Source organism: Leucopleurus acutus (genome assembly GCF_964270905.1).
Source record: "Leucopleurus acutus genome assembly, chromosome: 8".
Lineage (NCBI taxonomy): Eukaryota > Metazoa > Chordata > Mammalia > Artiodactyla > Delphinidae > Leucopleurus > Leucopleurus acutus.
In genome coordinates, this window is record NC_139151.1 from 13,966,667 (window position 1) to 13,990,603 (window position 23,937).

General features: G+C 57.1%; 1 protein-coding gene across 1 annotated transcript in view; it reads left to right on the top strand.

The window, feature by feature from the left end:
* NECTIN1 (nectin cell adhesion molecule 1) overlaps nt 1–22,910 on the top strand; it is a 68,228-nt gene extending 45,318 nt beyond the window's left edge. Inside the window, exons 2-7 of the mRNA XM_082844053.1 lie at nt 6,383–6,733; nt 7,266–7,568; nt 7,994–8,111; nt 9,514–9,665; nt 19,196–19,736; nt 22,566–22,910. Coding sequence (XP_082700179.1) covers nt 6,383–6,733; nt 7,266–7,568; nt 7,994–8,111; nt 9,514–9,665; nt 19,196–19,736; nt 22,566 — 1,466 coding nt within the window. The 3' untranslated portion in view covers nt 22,567–22,910. The remainder of the gene's footprint in view (nt 1–6,382; nt 6,734–7,265; nt 7,569–7,993; nt 8,112–9,513; nt 9,666–19,195; nt 19,737–22,565) is intronic.
* Nucleotides 22,911–23,937: the final 1,027 nt, after the last annotated feature.

The following is a 23,937-nucleotide window of genomic DNA, read 5'->3' on the forward strand; positions in this document are numbered from 1 at the left end:
TCTAGTTGCGGCGAGTGGGGGCCACTCTTCATTGCGGTGCGCGGGCTTCTCATTGTCGTGGCTTCTCTTGTTGTGTAGCACGGGCTCCAGGCCCACAGGCTTCAGTAGTTGTGGCACATGGGCTCAGTAGTTGGGGCTCTCGGGCTCTAGAGCTCAGGCTCAGTAGTTGTGGTGCACAGGCTTAGGTGCTCCACGGCATGTGGGATCTTCCCGGACCAGGGCTCGAACCTGTGTCCCCTGCATTGGTAGGCGGACTCTTAACCACTGTACCACCAGGGAAGCCCCCCTGAGTCTATTTTTATGGCAGGTTAGGAAGAGCACTGGGCTGGGTCCTGCTGTTCTGTGTTCCTGAGCAAGTGACCCAACTGCTCTGGACCCTTGTCTCCTCCTTTGTAAAATGATGGGTTGCATGGTCCATTGAGCTCCACTGTGCTACCATTTTGGTGGTCCTGGTTCCCACATCTGGGACAGCCTCTGCTTCTCATGTAAGAGGGAGCCTGTAGGGAAAAAGAGATGGTACCTTCTGTGGACCAGCCCTAGCTGCTTGGGGAACCAGAGAGAGTCTGTAGAGTACTCTCCAAGCCCTGGACCCTGCCAGCATCAGCCGTGACATGATCAGCTCAACCCAAGGTCAAACCTGCTCCTTCCCTCTCCCACAGGGACTTGCAGTCTATTTGGAGACGGGAGGATACAGTAGAAAACATGCTAAACAAACATGCCAGGAAAAAAAAAGGGTACAGATTCATGTTATATGCGGTTGGGCAATGAATAGACGTGTCAGCTAAGTAGGAGGAGTCCAGAAGGACTTCCTGGAAGAGGGGGACTAGAAGCACACATACAGTGCCTAGTACTGGGTAGGTGCTCGATAAATATTTGTGGGGTTTTTTGTTTGTTTTTCTTTTTTGCGGTACGCGGGCCTCTCACTGCTGTAGCCTGTCCCGTTGCGGAGCACAGGCTCCGGATGCGCAGGCTCAGCGGCCATGGCTCATGGGCCCAGCCACTCTGCAGCACGTGGGATCCTCCTGGACCGGGGCACGAACCCGCGTCGCCTGCATCGGCAGGCGGACTCTCAACCACTGTGGCACCAGCGAAGCCCTCGATAAATATTTGTTGAATGAAGTGCCGGGAAGGGAGGCCTCCTGCTTCATAAATGAGAAATGATGATGATGATGATGGTGATTGTGACGATGATGATGGTGATGATGGTGATGTTGATGGTGGTGATGATGATGATAGCAACTAACATTTACTGAGCATTTAATTTTGTGCTAAGTGCTGTCCTCGAGTTTCACATTTACTCGTTTAATCATTACAACAACTTTGACAATAGGTATTGTTATAATCCCCATTTTACAGATGTGCATCCTCAGTGCAAACTGAGGCACAGAGAGGTGAAGTCATTTGCCCAAATTTTCACAGCTCATAGGTGACAGAGGGGGCAGGCAAACCCACACTGTCTGGCTCTTCACAACCCACCATACTGCCTGATGGGGATAGGGACCTTCTCTTCAGAGGGTGGGAGGAGCTTGGGCAAGGTAGGGGAGACATAAGCGTCAGTTTTCGGGCTGTCAGGGCTGGAGTGCTTGGTGGAGAGGCACAGACCAGCTGAGGAGAGGGGCTGTGTGGTCTCCCAGGGGACTCCCCTGCAGTGCACCCCTTCTCTCAGGCCTTCCAGAGAAGGCTTACAATCCACCTCGTCCTGTACAGAGGAGGGCCCTTCTCCTGGGTCCCCGCCCTCAACTAGCCCTTTCTCACCTTTCAGTGGCGCCTGCAGCAGTCTGACCCTGGCTGTCAGAGCCACTGGGGTAGAGTGTGCCCTGCTCTCTGAAAGCCTCCCAATCTGCCCAATCTAAACAATGAGGGACATACTCCCCTCACCCCCGCATCCCCCAACCAAGACACGTGGATTGGGTTCCGGGTCCCTAAGCCTAAAGTGGGGGGAAAGGTAAGGGAGGGTCTTCAGCCCTTACCAGTCTTCTCAGCCCCTCCCAGTTCCACAACTCTAGGATCCCCGCCCTCAGTGACCCCAAACCCCATACTCCAAGCGTTCCCTTATGCCCACCCGCCAGGGTCCCCTCACCGGCCCTGCTAACAGCAGCGGTTCTAGGTGCTTTCACCAAAAACATTTTTACTGCAAACATTTTGCCACATAACTAATTGGCCATGAGGCAATTTTGCCATGAAAGAGAAAATAACTGGTTGACAGTTTGGTTTGACAGTTTGGTTTCAACTAGTTGAGATGCGCTAGCGTTTCTTCCAGTTAGTGACGTTACTGATGGCTTTATCAAGCTAACAGAAGATGATGGTTTTCCCCAAGAGTTGGTTTTGTATTTTGAAACACACTACGTTGGAGGAGAAAGAGGCCAAGGGCCTCAAAGGCACAGAGTTGAGCCTACATTTCCCATAGAACTTTTTGGAAAGTCTATCAATGGACGTAAGACAATGTGCTGAGAGCACACAGCAGTGCAGAGGCTCTCCCAACGCAACACAAAGTTCAGTTACAAACATGCACCCTAGTGTTCGGAAACTGATACCTCTCTGAATGAAGGAAGACATTTTAGCAGAAAAGAAAAAGTTCGATACCAAATGAGGAGACGAATCAACAATGTATAAAATAATATGAACGGAAGACTTGGAAGACAAGTGCTTACTGCTTAGACAAGTACAACCCACAAAAGAAAATCAGTTCTTTGCATGGTATTGCCATGCATCTACACACATTTTATTTATTTATTTTTAATTTTTGGCTGCATTGGATCTTCATTGCTGTGCGCGGGCTTTCTCTGGTTGCGGTGAGCGGGGGCTACTCTTCGTTGCAGCATGTGGGCTTCTCACTGCGGTGGCTTCTCTTGTTGCAGAGCACGAGCTCTAGGCGCACGGGCTTCAGTAGTTGCAGCACACAGGCTCAGTAGTTGCGGCACGCGGGCCCTAGGGCACACGGGCTTTAGTAGTTGTGGTGCGTGGGCTCAGTAGTTGTGGCACACGGGCTTAGTTGCCCCTCGGCATGTGGGATCTTCCTGGACCAGGGATCGAGCCTGTGTCTCCAGCATCGGCAGGCAGATTCTTAACCACTGCACCACCAGGGAAGTCCCTACACACATTTTAAATTCAAAGCTTTTGTATTTTGCAATAAGGTCTTTTAAATTTTGTTACTCATTTCTCCTGTTTCATTATGGCCTTTTTAATGTCCCTCATTTAAACTTTATTATTTTATCTTTTTCGGCAAAATTGACTTATGGACAATTAGTTATGCGGCAAGAAATGTGGCAAAGGCATCTGTGGCAAAGATGCTTACAGTGGAAATAGCAGACAAGGCTAAGAGTAAGCTGTAGGCAGAGAGGCCCATGTCAGGATGCACCTGCCGGCTCCTTAGAGGTCCTCCCGCCCGCCTGCCCGCTCATCACGGGGGCAGAGGGGCAGGAGCCCAGGGAACCCACTTAGTGCGCAGTGAGCGGGCACCCAGGCACCTTCCTCGCTGCCCCGCCTGCCATGGGGTTGCTTCTGGGAGAGTCACACAGGAGAGGAGACAGCAGCCTCAACCCCAAAACAGACGTGGGATGGGGAGGGCCACCTCAGCCTGGTGAGGCGCTGATGAGAGGGGGCTTCTGGGGCACCTGAGCCCCTTGCAGAAGCCTCTCCTCCCCACGCCCAGGCCGCAGTCAGCCGTCTCCCCTCCTGGCTCACAGCTCTGCAGAGTGAGGTCACTGCTGAGGACGTGGCGAACGAATGTCAGCCTGTGCTCCAGGCCCTGAACGCTGCCTGTCCCTACATCCCCAGTGGGTGAAAGGAGATGGGGTGGCAGCGGACTTGGTGGCTGTGTCCCATTGTAGGCCCCACTGTGCCCTGGTACCAATCCCAAGGTAGATCCTGGTGCCCACACCCCTACCCACCCCCCCACCGTGGCCCGAGCCTTCCCAACCGGCTTTTCCTGTTCCCGGCTTTGTGTGGTGAAAGTTCCCCAATTATACCCACATTATCTCAGCTGCTGGGCAGCCTCCAGCAGGCTTGGTGAGTAGAGGCTGGGCGTGTTGGAGGGAGCACCCACTTACCCTGCTGGAAGGCCTAGGGCTTAGCCGCTTGCCAACTGGCCAGTCAGCAGGAGTACTGGGCTTACTGGCCCACTGACTTCACTGTGGGTCTGTGTCTGGGGTGAGGCCACAGCTGGGCTGGGCTGCAGTTCAGGGAATCAGACTGGCCAGAAGGGACCATTGGCATCATGGAGTCCAGCCTGCTCCCTTACAGGGGAGGAAAAGAGGGCTCGGGAAGGGGAAGTGACCCGCCAAGGTGCCAGGGTGAGCTCAAGACGGAGCCGGGCTAGAAGCCAGCCTTCCTGACCCCCTGCTGGGTGTCTCCGGCATGGTTCTCCCACCAGCCCACAGTGTTCTCCACCGGGGACATGTCAGAACCCCCCAGACCGGCCAAGGGGACGGCTGGAGGGGTGGGGTAGTGGTACCCCAGGTGGACCTTGAAGGGCTGTGTGGACGTAAGCGGGCATAGAGGAGGGAACCATCAGGGAAGCTTTCAGAGCATGGCGAGGGCCTAGCTTGGAGGGCCAAAGATATACTTATTCAGCAGGCATGTCTTGAGTGCCTACTGTGTGCCAAACACAGGGGATACCGCAGTGCCTGGAGAGACCTGGCCTGTACCTTCTTGAGGGGAGGCGTGGGGGCCAGCATACTTCACTGACCATGGTCTCGGGACCCTTCAGAAGAGTGTGGCCTGCTCACACCTCCATCACGCAGAGGCAGGAATAAGCCCCGAGTTCCTAGTCTGCAGCAGCAGACTCCCTTAGTGGGGGGCGCGTTTAGGCCATCCCTCGGGCTCTGGGTCAGTCCAGGGCCTGACACTGATGTTACTGACGGCACTCAATAAAGTAACTGAGTGAAATAAGAATGGAAGGATGGCTGATGACAGAGCTCAGGAGCGAGCCCACTGGAGTGAATGACTGAGCCAAGTTCAGAGTTAAGGAAAAGCTCAAACAGAAGCCACTTGAGATGGAATAAAGCAAAATCGGTAGGGAGACTAGAGGGAATTTATTCATTCATTCGATGCCACTCCCTCCCTCCCTCTTGCAAACCTCTCCTCTCACGGCTTCCGGTGCCATTTGTCTGGCCACAAATATTTACTGAGCACCTACTGTGTGCTAGATAATGGGCTAGGCGCTGGGGCTCCAGGGATGGAAAAGACGCAGACGCTGCTCTGGAGGAGCTCACCGTCTGGCAGAGGAGAAGCCGGAGGTGTGAACAACCACATTCCCAGGCAGAAAAGAGCTGTAATAGGGTTGGGAGGATCAGGGAAGCTTCCCAAAGGAGGCGGCCTGAGTGGGATATCCATAGGTGGGAAAGGGGCAGGGCCTTCCAGGGAACGAGAGGAACAGGCCTAGACACGTAGCATCTATGGCTCTGTGCTCCTTGGAGGCTGGGACTGAATCGCTCATTGACGTGACTCCAGTGCTGATAATAGACTCAGAAATTGATACCTAAATGGGAAGAGGGAGATGGAAACACAGAAATATGGCACGTTCTGAGCAGGGGTCCAGTCTGACCTGGTTGTAAGGCCTCATGTATGGAGAGACGTGGACAGAAAAGCAGGACCCAGGTGATGAGGACGTCAGATGCCAAGTTAAGACATCCAGGCTTGATTGTGAAGGCGAGTTAGAGCCAGAGAGGCTGAGCCTCGTGCAGCCGCCTTGCTGGGTAAGAGGGGCCAAGCCAGTGCACCCCAGGGCCCGGGCCCTCAGCCCTTCCTGAATGGAGGTGGCCATAATGATGGCCACTGTGGGCCCCGGTGCTCCCCCAGCGCTTCCTGCCTCCTGACACTTTCTCATCCGTCGTACCATTTGGTTCTCCTAGCAACCTGTGAGCTAGAGAGGACTGCATTATCCGCCCCATTTATCAGACGAGGGAACCGAGGCCCAGGAAGGTGAAGCAGCTGGTGGCTCCTCTGCTGAGCCTCTGCTCAAAAAACAGCACATTCAACCCTCATCAAAAATAAGGGTGTGGACGGTATTTACTGCCATGGAGCGACACTGATGATATATCACTAAGTGAAAAGACAGTTTATGGAACAGATTACGGTACGCTTCTGATTTTGTGTAAAAAAACCAGATGGTTACCTGGATATATAGAGAAGAATGTAAAAGAGAACACTTCCTATCAGATGATCAGTGATATGTCTGAGTGGTGGGATCACGGGTTGTTGTCATTTTCTTCTCAGTATATTTTAGTATTGCCCACAACAGTGTTTCTATAACAAGCGATTACTATTTTAGAGTCCGAATTTTTTAAATAACGACTCCTGGAAAATAGAAGACCAGTGCACAGGGAGTTGGGGCGGGGGCTGTGGCTGTCCCTGACCCCCCTCTGCCATCTCCCTCGACCAGGCGCCCACACCCAGGTGGTCCAGGTGAACGACTCCATGTACGGTTTCATCGGCACGGACGTGGTGCTGCACTGCAGCTTCGCCAACCCGCTGCCCGGCGTGAAGATCACCCAGGTCACGTGGCAGAAGGCCACCAATGGCTCCAAGCAGAACGTGGCCATCTACAACCCGGCCATGGGCGTCTCGGTGCTGGCCCCCTACCGCGAGCGCGTGGAGTTCCTACGGCCCTCCTTCACAGATGGTACCATTCGCCTTTCCCGCCTGGAGCTGGAGGACGAGGGCGTCTACATCTGCGAGTTTGCCACCTTCCCTGCTGGCAATCGAGAGAGCCAGCTCAACCTCACTGTGATGGGTAAGCTGACCGGACCACTCCTCTCTGCTTGGGTGGGGCCTGTGGCCTGGGGGCTTGGCCATCTTCAGTGGCCCCAGATGAGCTCCTTGGGTCGGCATGTGCTCTGGGCTTGGCACTTCTGGCCTCTTCTCACCAGGCTGTCTCAGTTCACTAGGGATGGGGGCTGGGCCTTCGCTGTGGACAGAGCTGAGGATCAGTATTCAGGTTGGAGCCCCACCGTGGGGCACTTTCCAGGTGGCCAGGAAGCAGGCAGATGCCATGGTAAGGGAGAGAGCCTCCTCAGCACAGCAGGACTCCAAGAAGACTTGCACGTGACAAAAGGGGATACAAAGACTAGAGCAGGAAGGCTGCGGGTTAGACCCGAAGAGGTCCCTGTGAGAAGTGCTGGGAGGGGCTTTGGTGAAGCGTAGCTGAGAGGCATGGACGGCCAGGGTGACCTGAAGCAAGGCCTGGCAGGTACCTGCCCTCCTGGCCTGTGTGTCCTTGATGAGGCAACAGAGCCAGACTCATGGCTGTCTCTGGTTCCCCGCAGCCAAACCCACCAACTGGATAGAGGGCGCCCAGGCAGTGCTTCGAGCCAGGAAGGGGCAGGATGACAAGGTCCTGGTGGCCACCTGCACCTCGGCCAATGGGAAGCCTCCCAGTGTGGTGTCCTGGGAAACGCGGCTGAAGGGTGAGGCGGAGTACCAGGAGATCCGGAACCCCAATGGCACGGTGACCGTCATCAGCCGCTACCGCCTGGTGCCCAGCCGGGAAGCCCACCAGCAGTCCCTGGCCTGCATCGTCAACTACCACATGGACCGCTTCCGGGAAAGCCTCACCCTCAGCGTGCAGTGTGAGCGGGGCAGAGTGTCGGAGGGCTGGGTCTACCAGGGTGGGGCAGGCGCCGTGGTCCCCTCACACCACCCCCACCCTCGCCAGCCCTCCCTCCTTTGCTTCTCACCTCTCATCACTCTCCCCACCCCTCCTTCCCTCACCCCCTTATCCTTCCTCTTTTCCTTCCTCCTCCCTCTCTCTTTCTGGGGGTTCTTCGTCCTCCCCTCCTCTTCCCCCTTTGCCCACCCTCTCTTTCCCCCTTCCTCATTCCCCTGCTATTTCTGCTCCGAGGGTCCGTGACCTCCACCCTCCCTGTCATTCTACCCTCTCTTCCTGCTGTTTCCATGTCACTTCCCCTTCCATCCCCTCCCCATCAGAGCCTCCCTCACCCAAGTTCTGCTTTCCTGACCTCACCCTTTTCAAACATCACCTCTTGTCCCACAGACGAGCCCGAGGTGACCATCGAGGGGTTTGATGGGAACTGGTACCTGCAGCGGATGGATGTGAAGCTCAAGTGCAAAGCTGATGCCAACCCCCCAGCCACCGAGTACCACTGGACCACGTAAGTGCTGCGGGGCTGGCTGGTCGCTTTGCCAGGAACCTTGCTGGTCACAGGGAGGCCCACCCACCCCACCTCCAGAAACCTTGGGCAGAGAGGAATGGAAGGTCTAGGCTCAGGTGCTCGGTGAGAAGGGGAGAGGGGCCATGAGAGACACGCATACACATGCACACGTACAGCCCCTTGTTTGACAGCATCAGGGTCCGTGGGACAAACCATTCTGCCAGGGGGGCTTCCCTTGTGATCTGCCTTCCTTCTGCTCCCTAATAAAGAATGCTGTGGTGATTCAGTTTGAGTCACTCCCACCCCAGCCCCCACTATTTATTTTTATCGAGATGTCCCCAGGGAAGCTGGCTTTCTGGAGGATCCCAGATCTTTCTTTGTTCCTTTTCCTTCTCTCCAACACCCCCAGATTCTCAGGGAAGAGGCAGCAGTCAGCCCAGAATGCCTGTGTTCATAGAGTGCTTGTCCCAAGGCCCATCCTCCCATTCTTGGCTTCCTGGTCTTTGGGCCTGGACCTCAAAGGGGCTAGTCTCACTCCCCCCGAGCCAGCTCTGATGGCCTGAGCCAAGGTTCCTCCCAGAGAAGAGCTGGATGGGACACACAGAAAGCAGAAAGACGGGCGTGGGGAAGCTAGGAAGCAGGTTGACATGGGTGGCCAGAATACGGCTGCCCAGATCGTGTCTACGTTCTTTTTCTAGGGAGTAGAAGGCACTGACATACCTTAACTGTTTGTTACCATCCACTTCCTGGAACCAGAAGTAGTTCCGGAGGTGCGAGTGGGCAGGGCCCTGCTTGCCAAGTTCAGCTCCGGGTCCAACAGAATAATAGTTTTGTGGCATGAAGGATCAGGAGGAAGGAAAAGGTCTCCTGTGTTCAGGAACCTTCTAGAACTCTCCCCCTGTGAAAAAGACCTGTGACATGCCCAGCAAGAAAATGAGCTGGTGAAATGGAACATAATTCCTAAACGTGGGTCACGTCTCGTTACCTGAGTAACTTGTTAAAATTCTAGGCCGTGACCCCAGTGGTGCAGCTTTAGTAGATTTGGGGTTAGGACCCCAGACTATTAACCAGCTACCCAGGAAACCAAGGAACCAGTGTAGTGGAAAGAGCACTGTGCCAAGAGTCCAGAGCTCTGGCTAGAGCTCCAATTGTCACTTTCTAGCTATGTTTCCTTGGCCTTGAACCAGTATCTGCCTGTCCTGTCTGCATGTCAGTGCTGTGATGAGCAAATGTGAAACACTGAATGATTGTTGTTTTTGATTGTTTTTGCCCCTTCCGAGACAGATACTGCCTATTAACTCAGCCAAAGGGCTGATGGTGTTGAAGTCAGGTGGGTGACACAGGGGCAGCTTCTCGGGGCTGGAGAGTCATAACCCTCTGCCTTGTCTCCCAATCCCTGCAGGCTGAATGGCTCCCTCCCCAAGGGTGTGGAGGCCCAGAACAGAACTCTCTTCTTCAGGGGACCTATCAACTACAGCCTGGCAGGAACCTACGTCTGTGAGGCCACCAACCCCATCGGCACCCGCTCGGGCCAGGTGGAGGTCAATATCACAGGTAGGAAGCTGCCCCCTTCCCTGCCACTCCCCGCCTCTCTGCGCCCACCGCCTCCTCCACTGCCAACATCTACCATCTACGGGCTGTGTCACTGTAGGAAATTTGCATCTCCTCTCCCTGCTTCTCTGGTTCTCCCTTGAGCTCTAGCCACTGGTCTTGCTTTGCTTTTCTCTTTCTTCTCTGAAGGTTGTGTGTGAGACAGGGTGACCCCCCCGCCCCTGCCAGTCAGAGAGGGGCGGGAGGGAGGCTCCAGGAGGTAGGGAGGAAGTGCTGTTTACAGCAATGCTGTTTTGGGGGTGGGCGTGGTTAGAGCCTGCCCATGGGTCTGCACACCTGTGATGCTGCCTTGGTGGGGTGGGCTTGTGGGAGGAGCTCATCTCCTCCGAGCTTTGCTCCTGCAGTTCAGGAAACCTGCGTGGGCTGGAGGGCGAGGCTTACCTCAAGCAAAGATACAGAGGGAAAGCCAGGCTAGAGCCCAAAGCCATGGTGGTGTGTGTGCCCTGCAACTGAATTGCTATTTTCCCTGCATTTTTCTCTCTCAGGGCAGACGGGAGGGAGACTCAGCCTCCTGACCTCTTAGAGCAAAGGGAACACAGGGGCTGGGATGTTCTGGGGGAGACATCACATGGAACGTGAAAGGAGCATGGGCTTCCGTGTCAGACAGCTGGACAAGCCGTCATCTGTAAAACGGGCACAGTATGACATGCCTTGAAGGCTTGTCGTCAGAATTTATATAACGTAGGCCAAGCACCTAGCACAGACCAGTGTGTCAATAAATGGCTCGTGTTATTATCTTGTCTCTGTCATTATCATTATTAATGGAAAGATCAAAACAAGCCAACAGAGAGGTAAAGTACCATCACGACTTCGCAACCAGGGTGTCTTTAACCCTGTATCTGAGCTAGTTCCAGGGTGAGAAAGTGACAGAAAGACCCTCCTAGGACAGGAAGTGACATCATGCTGCTACTGAGCTGGACAGGAAGTGACCTCAGAGAGATGGTGAGCTAGGTTCAGGGATACTGGATGTTGGGCGGCGGTTCCTGGCTCCAGGCACAGAGCTTGGGCAAGTCCTGAGGATTCACTAGCTCTGAGCCTGTTTCTCAGAAGTGGGAGGCCTCACCTGTGGGTACATTCAAGGCACAGCTGCTGATAAAACAGCCCGAAGCTGTCCGAGGGCTGCACCCACCTGTCCTCGGGGCTGTTCTGTCACCTCTGTCACCAGGGTTGGAAGGAGCTGGAGTCACTTGTCACTTGCTCTTTTCTTCAACTCCCTGCTCTGGGCTCTCGGACTGGCTAAGGTGGTAGAAATGTCAGAGGGAACACACAGTTCTCAAGGCGTGAGCCCGCTGTGTCCCCCTTTGCCTGGCAAAGCGATAGAGCTATTCTTTTCTACTTAACACCCCCCCCCCAAAAAAAAGAAATGTCAGAGGTGGAGCCTGCGGAAAGCTGAGACAGACCCTCCCCCACTCTAGGGTCTGGGCGTTCCCATAAGTTGGCAAGGATGGTAAGGCCAGTGTCACACACTTCTCGCCCCCTGGAGAAAGTCTGAGCAAAGCTCCGTAAGCGCCTCCTGGGCTCTGGCCATGTGGCACATGAGGGTGAACAATGTCACAAGGGAGCGTGACCACCTGGGGGGATGGGGGTCATGTGAGGGACAGCACAGACTTGGCCTGAATGTGTTCACATACTGGCTCTTCCTGGCTGTGTGGCCTTCACCCCTCTGAGCCTCAGCTTCCTAGTCTGTAATACAGAGATCGTCATACTTATCTCAGGCTTCTTTTGATCACGCCAAATCCGTATACCACGGCCTAGCACACAGCATGGACTTCCTGCATGGGAATACCTTCACCCAGCAGTGGAGCACCAACGCCACCACTGCATCCCCCTCCACCACTCAGGCTCTCTGGGGAAACTGCTGATTGGGAAATCAGGGGCGGAGGCCAAGAAACCCTGGAGCAATGACCTCCCATTGATCCCACTGCCCAGCATGAGCGGACCGGCCAGAGGCCCCCTAAGCTTACGGGGCTCAGTGGTGCTGCCCTACCCCAGAGGCAGGGCCGGGACAGGAGAGTCAGGGCCTCCCTTCTCCCAAAGCCCAGGAGAATGCAGCACCACCGTGAGCGCAGGACTGCCCAGCAGGCAGCCACAGCAGGTCCAGGGGCAGGGAGGAAGGAAAGGGAGCAACTGCCAGGCCCAGGCTGGGAAAGAGAGGAAAGGGAGGTAGGGAGAGCAGCGTGGAGGCGAGCCACCTCCTTGGGCGTGTTTGCCCCAGTGGCGCCCTCAGTGGGATCGGTGGTCAGGCCTAGGTGGCCTTGCGGGGAAGGTGGGCCAGGGCCGCGCAGGGCTCCAGCTGGAAGAGGCATGCAGCGTGTCCTCGCGTGCTCCCCAAATACAGAGCGGGATGGGGGTGCTCACCAAAGCCACACACATGGGCGGGGAGAAGGGCCTTGCGTAAGGGGACTCTGTCGTTGACAGCCCAGTTAGGCAGGAGCCAGGGAAGTGTGATGCTCCCTGAATCATCGATGGGCCCAGGAGCTGTTTCACTGGCCGTCCCGAGGGAAGGTCTCTCAGCCCCCTCAGGAAGACTCAGCCGGGCGGCCTGAACCTTTTCAGAGCTATTCGCTCTGTTCACGCTCGTACTCACGGGCAGCCGCCGACCCCACCAGCCTTCCTCCTGCATCGGCTGGTCTCCGGGGGGCACAGCCGTGCCCTGTGCTCCAAGCCCCGCTGGTCTGGAGGGAATGCATGAACGAGATGGATAAGTGGAAATTTAATTTTTCATTCTGGCCGTCGTACAGGTAATAGCTTTGCCCTGGGCGCATCTGGTGAGGGAAATGAAGAGCAGAGCAGAGGAAGGCGTGCAGCAGGGTGCGTGCCAGACACACGTGTGTGCAGGGCACACCTGCACAGACACACTTGGGCACAGGCTCCTTGGGATCGCAGATCCCAGAGGAGGTGGCCTTTGAGTTGTTCCTCGAAGGATGAGTGGTGGGTGAGCCGCGGCGATGGAGGAAGTGTGTGGGAGGAGAGTGGCTGGGGCCGAGGGGGCGGGAACAGAGGGAGCAGAGCTTCCTCTCTGTTGGCCACGGGCGCCCTCCAAAAGCAGCAGCGTGGCAAGGAGGGTGGTCGAGACTGAGCGCCTGGGAGGCTGTGTGGATAGCACCTGGGGGACCAGTAAGGGGCTGTATGTACAAGGAGTGTTTTTCTAGAGGGAAACGACAGGTCCAGGCTGTGGCCGTGCGACTGACAGCAGAAGAGACAAACCCACCGGAATTTGCGGATACACTTCACGGGGCCCGGGCCCACAGAGAAGTCCATTTCCCAGGGGCGGTTTCATGGGGTTGGCCCCTAGTCACAAAACAAACCTGTGAGCTCCCCTCCGTCCTCCCTCTGGGGGCAATGCTGAGGAAGGGGAGGGCTGCGAGGATATGGCCTTGACCAGACGAAAGAGGCCAAAGAAGGCAGCATCTGCCCCTGGGACTGGGTTTGTCCAGAGAAGAGTGTCCAGGGCACTCCCAGGAGCCAGGCAGGAAGGCCACCGGGATGCAGGGTGTCCCCAGTTTCCATTTCCAGCGCTGAGCCGGCTCAGCCACCGGGGGTGAAGGCAACAGGGTCTGCGCTTTAGGCCGGGAGTCCTTCAGACCAAGGGCTGGTGGGGCTTGGAGGTCCATCTAGAAGGGAGGGCTGTGTGAGCCTGCGAGCGTGCGTGCCCGGGCGTGCGTGTGGGCGTGTGCCTCTGAGCGTGTCAACGTGCACAGGCGAGCAGGCGAGCGATGTCTGCGTGCTGAGTGTGCAGAAGGGGCCCGCAGCTGTGCTGTGGGCAAATGTGGCCGCCTCCGGGCCGCCCGTGGCAGCACTGAGGAGCCTGTGGGGAGGCAGCTGCGTCCACACCCCTGGGAGGATTCGGTTCCCCTCCACCGCGATGAGGCCCTGCCCACTGGTCTGCGCAGTGCACGGCTGCTGCAGCTGCAGGAGCAGGAGAAGGGCTTCCCAGAGCTTGACCTCAGGCCTTCCCCCCTCCCTGGGCCCGCAGCACTGCACACTGGGAGGTGTAGTTCTCACAGCTTCCCGGCCTAGGCTTCTGGTGCCAGAGCACTGCCTGCCTGCCTGCCTGCGGAAGCAGCAGGCGTTGGTTTGAGAAACCCGAACATTCTCTTTGACCCCAAACCTCCTCTGGATCCTGGAACCAGCCTAAACCCTAACCCTCGCTCCACCTCCGATCCATCCAAAGCCCCCGTACTAGCCCACCCACCTCAGTCAGGAGACCCCCGGCCCCAGAGGAATGCGGAGCCTCCACTGCCCCAGGGTCCCAGCCAGCCTGCCATCCCCGAGGGGAGGCTGCAAGCCTTCAGCAATGGGGCTGGGCTGCCCCCTTCGTAAGAGGAAGTGAGGGGAGCCGGCTGGTCCCCCACCAGGAAGCGCAGATGACCCCACGGCCCAGCTCTTCTCTCCCACCAGCTGCGGCTTTGAGGCTCTGCTACTGGCACAAAGACGGGAGCTACTGGCTGAATGTGACAGCTGGAGGGGTGGAAGGGGAGGGCGCTCCGTTCCACACCAGGCAGCCACCTCTGCTTACAAATGAGTTAGGTCCCCACGTGCACTCCTTCTGCACCCTCACTTGGCATCTCCACACAAGTCTGCGTTGCTGGAAGGTCACCTTAACCGGTCTTCTGCCTCTAGGCAGGCTGGCCCTAAAGTAGGCAAAATAACCAGGGTTCCCTTTGGTCCCAAAAATCTCCAGGGAAGAGTAAACATACTTAGGACTCAGGTGGGGAAAAGGTAAACAGAAGGCCCTAGAGAGGAAAGAGACCCAGAGGCTCACCTCTGAGACATGGCCTTGCCTTTGTAGAATTCATTCACCAAATGTTCTTGAACTCCGGCCACGTGCCAGGCCGCCCAGGGGGCGGGGGCTACATCAATGAGCCAAAGTCCCTGTCCCCGTGGAGGTTACGCTTTAGCACAGGAGGACAGACAACAAAGAGCAGATAAAATACGTTTGAAAAGTTATGTGGTCATTTTGAAGGTGATCAGGAAAAAAGAAAAGCAGGGTGAGGGGTTCACAGTGCTGGGGGCGGGAGTTCGTGAGCTGTGATTTTCGATAAGGTAGTCAGGGGAGGCCTTGGCAAGAAGGTGAGCCCCGTGAGAAGTTGGAGCCAAGCCTCGAAGGCGTTGAGGCAGTGAGCATGGGACACCGGGGGGAGGAGCTTTCCAGGGTGCAGAGCCGCCAGTGCAAAGGCCCTGAGGAAGCTGGGAGTGGAGCGAGCTGGGAGGAAAGCACGAGATGAAGGTAGAGGCACAGATCATGCAGAGCATTTTCAGCTCAGGTTTAACAGGATCTTTGTGGCTGCCGTGCTGAGAAGAGCCTGTACGGGGAAGGAGTGGAATTGGGGAAGCCAGTTAGGCAGCTACTGCAACCATCCAGGTGAGAGATGATAGTGGCTGGGATCAGAGTAGTAGTGATGGAGATGGTGAGAAGAGGTCAGGTTCGAGATTTACTTTGAATTCGAATTTACAGACTAGTTGGGACAGCAGCCACTCGCGTGAAACAGGCAATACAGTAAACTCTACCATACTGTGATTAGTGGGGCCCAAAAAATTCAGTCTAGTCAAGTGAAATGTAGGAGGGATTTACTTCTCCTTGGGTCTCTGTTGCTACTGAAGGCATTAAAGTAAATATAGTTGAACTAATGTTGTACACAATGGGAACACACTGAATTGAGTCGGTCCCAAATTATCATGACACTGCCACTTCCTCAACCCCTCTCCCTGTTCCTGCAGAAGAAAAGAACTTTAGCCGCTTGAAAACTGGCAGAAGGACCAGAGCCAATCATGGTAGATCCTAATTTGCATTTACTGTGGGTTGTTCCATCAGGCCTTACTGTAATATGTCAGTATATGATTAACGAAATGGAGTAAGCTATTGTTTATACCAGAATGAAAGCTGCAGACCACTGGTATGTAAACATTCTAAAGAGAAAGAGAAGTGTGAGCTGGAGAAGAGAAGGCTGCACAAAGAAGGCACCGAAGCACTGAAATAGGCAGAAGGAGATGAGGAAGGGCTTTCCTGGCAGGGGAAACAGCGTGAGCAAAGGTCTGCAGTAAAGAATCTACTTGGGGGCTTCCCTGGTGGCGCAGTGGTTGAGAATCCGCCTGCCGATGCAGGGGACACGGGTTCGAGCCCTGGTCTGGGAAGATCCCACATGCCGCGGAGCAACTAGGCCCGTGAGCCACAACTACTGAGCCTGCGCATCTGGAGCCTGTGCTCCGCAACAAGAGAGGCCGCGATAGTGAGAGGCCCGCGCACCGCGATGAAGAGTGGCCCCCGCTCGCCGCAACTAGAGAAAGCCCTCGCACAGAAACGGAGACCCAACACAGCCCCAAATAAATAAATAAATTTAAAGGAAAAGAATCTACTTGGACAGCAAGAACGGTGAGTTGGCCAGACCCAAGATCAAGTTGCGTGATGGAAGCTTTGAAGACCAGACTGACGTGGTCCAACAGGCAATGGGGAAGTCATTGCTAGTCTTTTGAGAAAGGGAATGGTAGTGTCTACACAGTGAAAATTAACCTGGTGACTGTGGATGGAGTGACAAAAGGCGGGGCAGAGACCAAATGAAGGTGGGAGATTCACGGATTTACTGTAAAAGTAAAACCTGGTGTCAACTGAGAAGCTATTGAACAGGAAGAGCCAACAAGATTCGGGGGCAGATTTTGACCCAAGAGATGGAGAAGGAAGAGTCAAAGGTCAATAAGATTCTAAACTGGAAGAGCAGACAAATGATGGTGGAGCTGTGGTGCTGAGTGGAGTGGGTTTGGAGGGAAGACGGTGAACCATGTTGGGAAGGATGGGCCTTGAGTGGGTGGAGAGAATTCCAAGTGAGGTTGTGCTAGATAGAAGAGTGTTCAAAGTGTGTCCCCAAATACTTCTCCTGTGAATGGTCCTTGAGTCAGGAGGGTGGGGTTTGTGTTCCAGTAGGCTGGGAAACTCTTTGAGTTCCTCTTACAGTCCACAGTGTGCATGAGAAGATGAAAGGGCTCCGATGCTCTGTCTCCACAGACATTTCCCGAAGCGTTTGACCCCAGTATTTTTGCCAGCCCTCTGAGCCAATGGCTTGAGGTTCCATGGCCACAGCTTGGGAACTGCTGTCCCAGAGGCCTTTGGAGATAAAGCCCCAGAGTTGGGGGAGAGCTAGCTACCCGAGATGGTTTGGAGAGCCAGCAGGATCAAGGGAACTCATGACACTGAGGCCAGGTCTGTCCCTAGGACAGAAAGCAGAGGGTAAGGTCCAAGGACGGAGCCCCCAGCCAGGCTGCTGGAGCAGAGAGAAGGCCCAGCAGTGCAGTCTGCAGACAGAGGGCTCCAAAAAGAAAGCTGAAGGTCAAGGACTCCTTGTATGTATTGGAAGGCAAAGGAAACATGTCAGAGAGGAAGGGCAGGTTCCTCCACCTGATGCCTTTCTTATTCTGCTGGCCTCTCCAAGTCCTAGTCATCCTTCAAGGCTTGGCCTAAGTCTTCTCTCCTCCAAGAAGCCTTTTCAAACTCCAGGCCGCAGGACTTTCCTGCACTGCACTCCTGAAGCCCTTATCGGCCAGCGCCCTTGATGTCCACATGCTGCTTTGCCTAAGAGTGTCATCTGGTTCCTCAGCTGGGCTGTGAGTTCCTTGTATCCTGTGACTAGCGAAATAGATGCTCGGTACATGTTTGCTGAGTGGATGGGTGGGTGGGTGGATGGAGCGATGATGAGGCAGGTGGCGAGAGGAGAGAGCACACAGGTACAGGGTAAGAACTGAAGAGGGAGCCGGCAGGTTGAACGTACAGAGGTGGCTACGTTCCTGCCAGCTGCCTCTTGGGCATTTCTTGTGGCAACATCTCCCACCTCGCGGGAAGCCAAGTGTGCAGCCCTTTTCAGGGCGGTAAACAGATGGGACCTGGTGAACCAGGAGAAGACGCTTGAAGTTCAGGGAGACTGTTCTGGAAGTGGGCGGTGAGGACGAATATTCACTAAATATTTATTGGGCGGCCACTCGGTGACCTGCACTGAGGACACGGTGGTGGCAAGTGGGAAGCTGAGTCCTCGGTGGTCGTGCTTCTCTCTGCCAAGTCCCGCCCGTGGAGAGGCCCGAGCAGGAGCCTCTGGGTGGTCCCAGCTCAGCCGTGTGACGCAGGCAAGTCGCCTCCCTTCTTCGGCCCCCGTGTTTTCATTAGCCCTTCCAGTCCGAACTCGTGGAATGCCCTTCCTCTTCTCTTCTAGAATCCTTGCCCTGCTCCCGCTGCAGACAGCACCCCACAGGCTCACACACCAGACCGGCTCCACCTCTGGGAGGAGGGACTGGTCTCATAGGAGGAACAGGATTCCCACGGAGTGAGTGATGCTGAATCGGGGGGTGAGCTGGCAGAAACAGATTCCCAAAGGCCAGAACATATGCCCAGATTGACCGCCTCCCTTGGCCTGAAGAGAGGAGGGCTAAGAGCAGCCGAGGTCAGCCCTCCAGGCCTGCCCTGGACCTGCCCACCGGCTCCTCCTGTCCAAGGCCAGCCGTGGTCTCCGGTGCCACCCTGTGGTGGTGCTGGGAACCGCCTCCCTCAGCCTCACCTGGGGACCCCTTCGGCCTCTGGCCCGACCCCACTGGCAGACAGACACCGGCCCAGCCTTCTCTCCCTGCCCACTCACTTCCTTTCTCTTTTCACCTTTTCTGCCTTTTTGTTTCTGCTCTGTCCTCAGTGTGTACATATTTGTACACACACGTTCATCACATCAGCACGTGTGTGGGCCGGTCGTGACAACAAGGGTGTATGCCGGCACGCGTGCTCGCTCGTGTATGCTTGTCATCTTTGCTGCTGACGTACTCCCATGCGCCCTTTCTGCACAGCCACGCTGAGCGTCTTGTGCTCACAGCCCAGCTTGGCTACACCCTGGCCCCCACCCTGCCCTGCAGGGCCAGACTGCAGCCAAGAGCCACGGCCCGGGCGTCTGGCACTCACAGGGCATCTACGGGGCCAGCACCTCGGAGCAGATGGAATCAGGCGTGGGGCACCCGGTCTGCTCCAGGCTCCGAGTCTCAGAAGCCAAGGTGTGGTGCTGGGGCGCAGTGACGTTTGCACAGGCTTTCGGTGCAAGAGAATCAGCGACGCGTCATTGGCTGATGGCCTCGGACAAGTTATTTGACTTCTCTAAGCCCCGTCTCTTCGTGTGCCGGAGGGAAATTAATAGCATACTTACTTCACGGGGTGTCATGGCGGTGACTGGCGTCTACTGGACCCTGGGTCGTGGGTGGGCTGGCTCCACATCCAAGGAGAAAGTCAGCATGGGGGCTCTGGGGCTACGAGGCTGTCTCTGCCTCTCCCTGGCCCCAGCTACCCACGCTGCAGCGTGTTGGGCTCCTGGATGGGGGGGGGGGTGCTGGGGGGGGCCTTTGGAACGGGAGCTGGCCTTGGGCCCACTTCCTGGCTTTCCCTCCCCTGCCACCCCTGCTGACTCCCCAGGAGCAGACACTGACAATGTCCCCCTCCGTCTCTCTTCCTCACCCAGAGTTCCCCTACACCCCGTCTCCTCCCGAACACGGGCGTCGCGCCGGGCCGGTGCCCACGGCCATCATTGGGGGCGTGGTGGGGAGCATCATGCTGGTGCTGATTGTGGTCGGCGGGATCGTGGTGGCCCTGCGCCGGCGCCGCCACACCTTCAAGGGCGACTACAGCACCAAGAAGCACGTGTACGGCAATGGCTACAGCAAGGCCGGCATCCCCCAGCACCACCCGCCCATGGCCCAGAACCTGCAGTACCCTGAGGACTCGGACGACGAGAAGAAAGCCGGGCCCCTGGGCGGCAGCAGCTACGAGGAGGAAGAGGAGGAGGGGGAAGGCGGAGGGGGCGAGCGCAAGGCGGGCGGCCCTCACCCCAAATACGACGAGGACGCCAAGCGGCCCTACTTCACGGTGGACGAGGCGGAGGCCCGTCAGGACGGCTGCTACGGGGACCGGACTCTGGGCTACCAGTACGACCCGGAGCAGCTGGACTTGGCGGAAAACATGGTTTCTCAGAACGACGGGTCTTTCATTTCCAAGAAGGAGTGGTACGTGTAGCCCCGTCTGCAGAGCCCCTGCCCCAAGCCCACACCCGCACGCCCCCTGCCCGCCCCCCACCGTCCACTGCCCCAGGAGCTCGGCAGAGACTCACCCAGCTGCTCGGGGTACCTGGGAGCCCAGGGCACACGACCTGGCTTTGTTTTGATTTCCTCCCTGCCCCCCCACCCTCCCCCCTGGTGTGTGTTCACTGTGGCTTCGGTGTTGCTGGTACCTTTCCTCCCCTGACCCCACCCGCCTCCCTCCGCAGGGAGCCCTAGTCCCGTCTTGTGTACCTAGATGTCCCCTCCGGGGTTTGGGGAGACAGCCCTCCCCTGCCCCCAACACTGGAATGTGTCTGTGTCCTCTCTCTGCGCGTGGAGGGCTGAAGGGGCTCCAAGAGGAGAAGCCCCCTGCCGCCGACCCCTGCTGCTGCTCCTTTTTCCCTGGGAGAGGGAACCCGGCACCCCTCCCCCATCCCACCGTGAGCTGGAGTTGCGCCCAAGGGGGAGGGGAGGGGGGCGGCTTTTCTGAAGCATCCAGGGTTGTCTTTGTTTGTTAAGGGAATCAAGCTGAGGTCCCCACCTGAGGCCTTGGGCAGTGTGTTTACCTGGCAAGGTTGGTCCTCATTGGCCTCCAGGGAGTTAAGGTGGCCCAGCTCTGGTGTGTCCCTCCTCTTTACCCCAATCTGCTGCCCACATAGCGGGACTCCAGGTAGACTCTGGCCCACACCTCCCATACACTTCTACCAACATGTACGCGCGCGCACACACACACACACACACACACACGCCGCTCGTGTCTACCCCTGTGCTCCCCCTGGGGTCACATGCCTTACCCAGGCTGGACACTGCCCAAGGCCCACCTCTCTGCTCCACCTCTCCCCCTTCCTTCCAGCTGAGGATGGGGGCAGCCTTCAGAAGCTTCCAGTGAGAGCTGGCACTAGGCCCTTCGGTGCCTCCCCCCTAGCATCTCACGCTGGCTCTGAACTGCTCCTTATAGCGTGGAAGTTTCTTGAATTTCTCCCTATCAATCAAGTGCTAGCAATTCTTGATTCTCTTGGGGAGTCAGAGCTGGGATCCCAGAAGGGAATTACCTCCAGGAGCTACAGGTGAAGGAGGATCGATGCAGAGGGCACCAGAGAAGGAAGCCCGCACAGTAGGAGCTCTGCAAACACAGGCTGATAAGACTCTGCGGAGCGCAGGTAGCTCCTGGCTCCTGGCCCACGAAGGCCGATGCAGCTGCTCCGGGCCTGCCAGAAGGTGCGAGCGGAGCGGGGAGCCAGGGATCCTGAGTTGAAGCTCCTGCTCGCCACCCTCCCCGTCCCGCTTCAGCCATCGCTGGTCTCCATCTGGATGAGGTGGGGAACCCTGGAGAAGCTTTCCCTTTGAGTTGTAGATTCCCTTCCTGAATGGGGCTCTGGGTCCCTGTCAATCACCGGAGACTGATGGTCTTCCCCAGGATACCATGGAGGAAGGCCCCGCCCAGCCCCTTATTTGCTCCCCCAGCTCCAAGTGCCTCAGTTCCTCCATTTGCCTACCCCATCCCCCCGGCACTCTAGATGGGAAAGACCCTGGGATGGGAGAGGCAGGTTCATGCCTGCCCATGAGGATTCCAGTGAACTCAGCCCAGGGTGCAGGGGCTCTGTGGGATGGCAAGTGTTGGGGGGAGTTAGGCAGACCACTCTGTGCCCCACGGGCACCAACCTACCCTGCCATAGGCTTCCCAAGGGAGCCGCCAGCCTCCCGCCCTACTCCTCCCCTCCCTGGTGCTGCTATGGGACCCCCAGCCAGCTCCATCTCTGCCCTGGCAACCCTGGACCCACCAGCTGGGTCACGCTCCTCCCCCCAGCCCCCACTGCCCTAGCCCCAGCCCAGACCACCCAGTAGCCACGTAGCAGAAGTCTGAAGCCATGCCAGCCCTGGGGCGGTACTCCCCTCTCTTGGCATTGGGAGTACTGGATGGGGTGGAGTTGGGAGAAACTTCTGGGGTCTTTCTAGCCACAGGGCAGAGGGGGTGGAGGAGCTGGGCTGCATCTCCCAGCAGTAGTAGTGTCCCCCCCACCCACCCCAGGGCAGAGGACCTTTTCCATGTTACATCACTACCCCATCCCACCTCACACCACCCTGGCCCCTCTGCTTGGTCCCCTTGCCCCCCAGGCAGGAGGAAATCCCAGGGGCCTGCCTGATAGAGGCATTCTCTGTCCCCTTGAAATCACAAGACTGAAAGGACTCTTCCTCTGTGTCTCCTTTATCTGCACTGCCACCCCCTCTTCCTCCTTATATGATGGACTTAGGAGGCCCCCGGGCCTAGCCAAAGCACTGAGTCCCCCTTAAGACACCTCCAAGCCCTCCTCTCCAGCAAAGCACAAATTGTGGGGTCCACGCCAGATGTGTGGGCCACGTAGAAGGCTCCTGCCTCGGCAGGGACCCATCAGCAGCACGCCCAGCAGGGCAGCTGCTACCCGGGGCCAAGAGTCGGCACGAGGCCGGGGTCGGCACTTGGGCCTGGGGTGACAGGGTTTTCTGTGCCCCAAGTTTGTGGGGCGGTGGGTACTACTGCTGGGCCCATAGCCACAGCCGCTGGCACAGGGAAGGCCTGGCCCAGCAGAGAGACGAGGACGTCTTGCTTCTCCGTGCCCCCAACGTGAGCTGAGCTTCTGCCTTTGCTGGAAATGAAATAAACTTGGTCTGCAATGTGCCAAGGCCTCCCCACTTGTCATCCTGCCTCTTGTCGCCCTCCCCGTCCTTGCCCGCCCCCCACTCCACCAATACCCCTCTTTCCTTGAGATTTTGATATTGTTCTGATGTGTAACAACCCTCTGAGTCCCCTTTGATCAGAAGCATCTGAAGAGCAGCAGCGTGGAATCAGGGAACACAGGCGCGCACGTGCAGCTGCGTCAGGCCTGGCCCGTGCGTGCACGAGGGCGCACACCCCCGACAGACCCAAGCACAGGTGCCCCAGCCCCACAGACCTGCCAGGGGGCTGGGCTGGTCCTGCTGAAAGCCCTTCAGGAAAAACTGATTTCCCAGCGCTCGGGCCATAAGAGAGACTCACGGGGGCCCTGTTTCCCAGGCACGTGCCCCCATGCCAACCCCCTCCCGCGTGCCCGAGTCACTGGTGCAATAATTTTTCTGCCGTCCTCCAAGCAGAGGAATTGGGGATTGTGTCAGGTGGTGTGGGCAGCTCACGTGAGAGGAGGGGAGGGCTGCCAGGCCTCCCAGGGGCCAGACGGAGACCTTCTAGGCCTGACTGCCACCAGGAACCCTCAGGTGGGCCCCACCAGGCCCCAGGCCCACAGGGAGACGTGCCCAGGCCCCTGTGCTGTGGCCCAGGCGGTGAGGGCTTCTGGGACCTCGCTGCTGCCGCCCGATTGTACGGCCAGAGGAGCCTCTGCCCCACCCGTGCTGCTGCTTTTCTGACTCCTGCTGTGAGGAATGGGATTCTTGGCCGGAAACAAACAAACAAAAAAAACAATGGTTTTCTTTTTTTGTATAAATGGAAACAAAATCCAGGAGAAGCTGCCCCCTCCCCTCCCCCCGGAGTGTGATGCACTACCTTTGCTTCAATTTCTTAGTCACTGTTTTCGTCTTTGGTCCCAGGGACGGCCCAGCAGATTCTCCTGGTTCTAATCCAGGGGGTGTTTGCATCACCCCCTTTTACTTGTATAAAAAAAAAAAAAATGATGGGTTGAAAAATGTACTTTTTTATAAATAAAGTCTTTAAAACAACCCCGGTTGCTTCGTGTCCCTCGGGAGCTGGGCCCTTCCCCACGGACCTGGGGGCAGGACAGGGTACGCGGGGATGAGCCGGCCCCCTAATGCAAGGAAGGCAGCTTCCACCCCGGACCCCGTTCCCATGGCTCTGGAACACTGACTCGGACCCCAGAGGAGCCCCCTGCCCAGGCCAAAGGAGCCCCAACCCGCCCTCTCGCGGGAGCCCCAAGGGCAAACGTGAGGGTCCTGCCTGAGTCCTCAGCACAGCTCCCGGGCTGCCACTGAACCGCCTTCCACACAAGTGGCACCACCGTGGACAGCTGCATCGGGAGGGGTTGGCCGCTCAGACACAAGCAGGGAGCCCTTCAACATGCGGCCTGAGAGGCTGGGGACCGATGGTGCAGAGGGAGGGCCCTGTGCTGGCTAGAGTCCCCTGCCCTCCTGCCCCAGAGCTCCTACTCAGGCCCCTCCAATTCCCCTCGTCACCCCCCCGCCC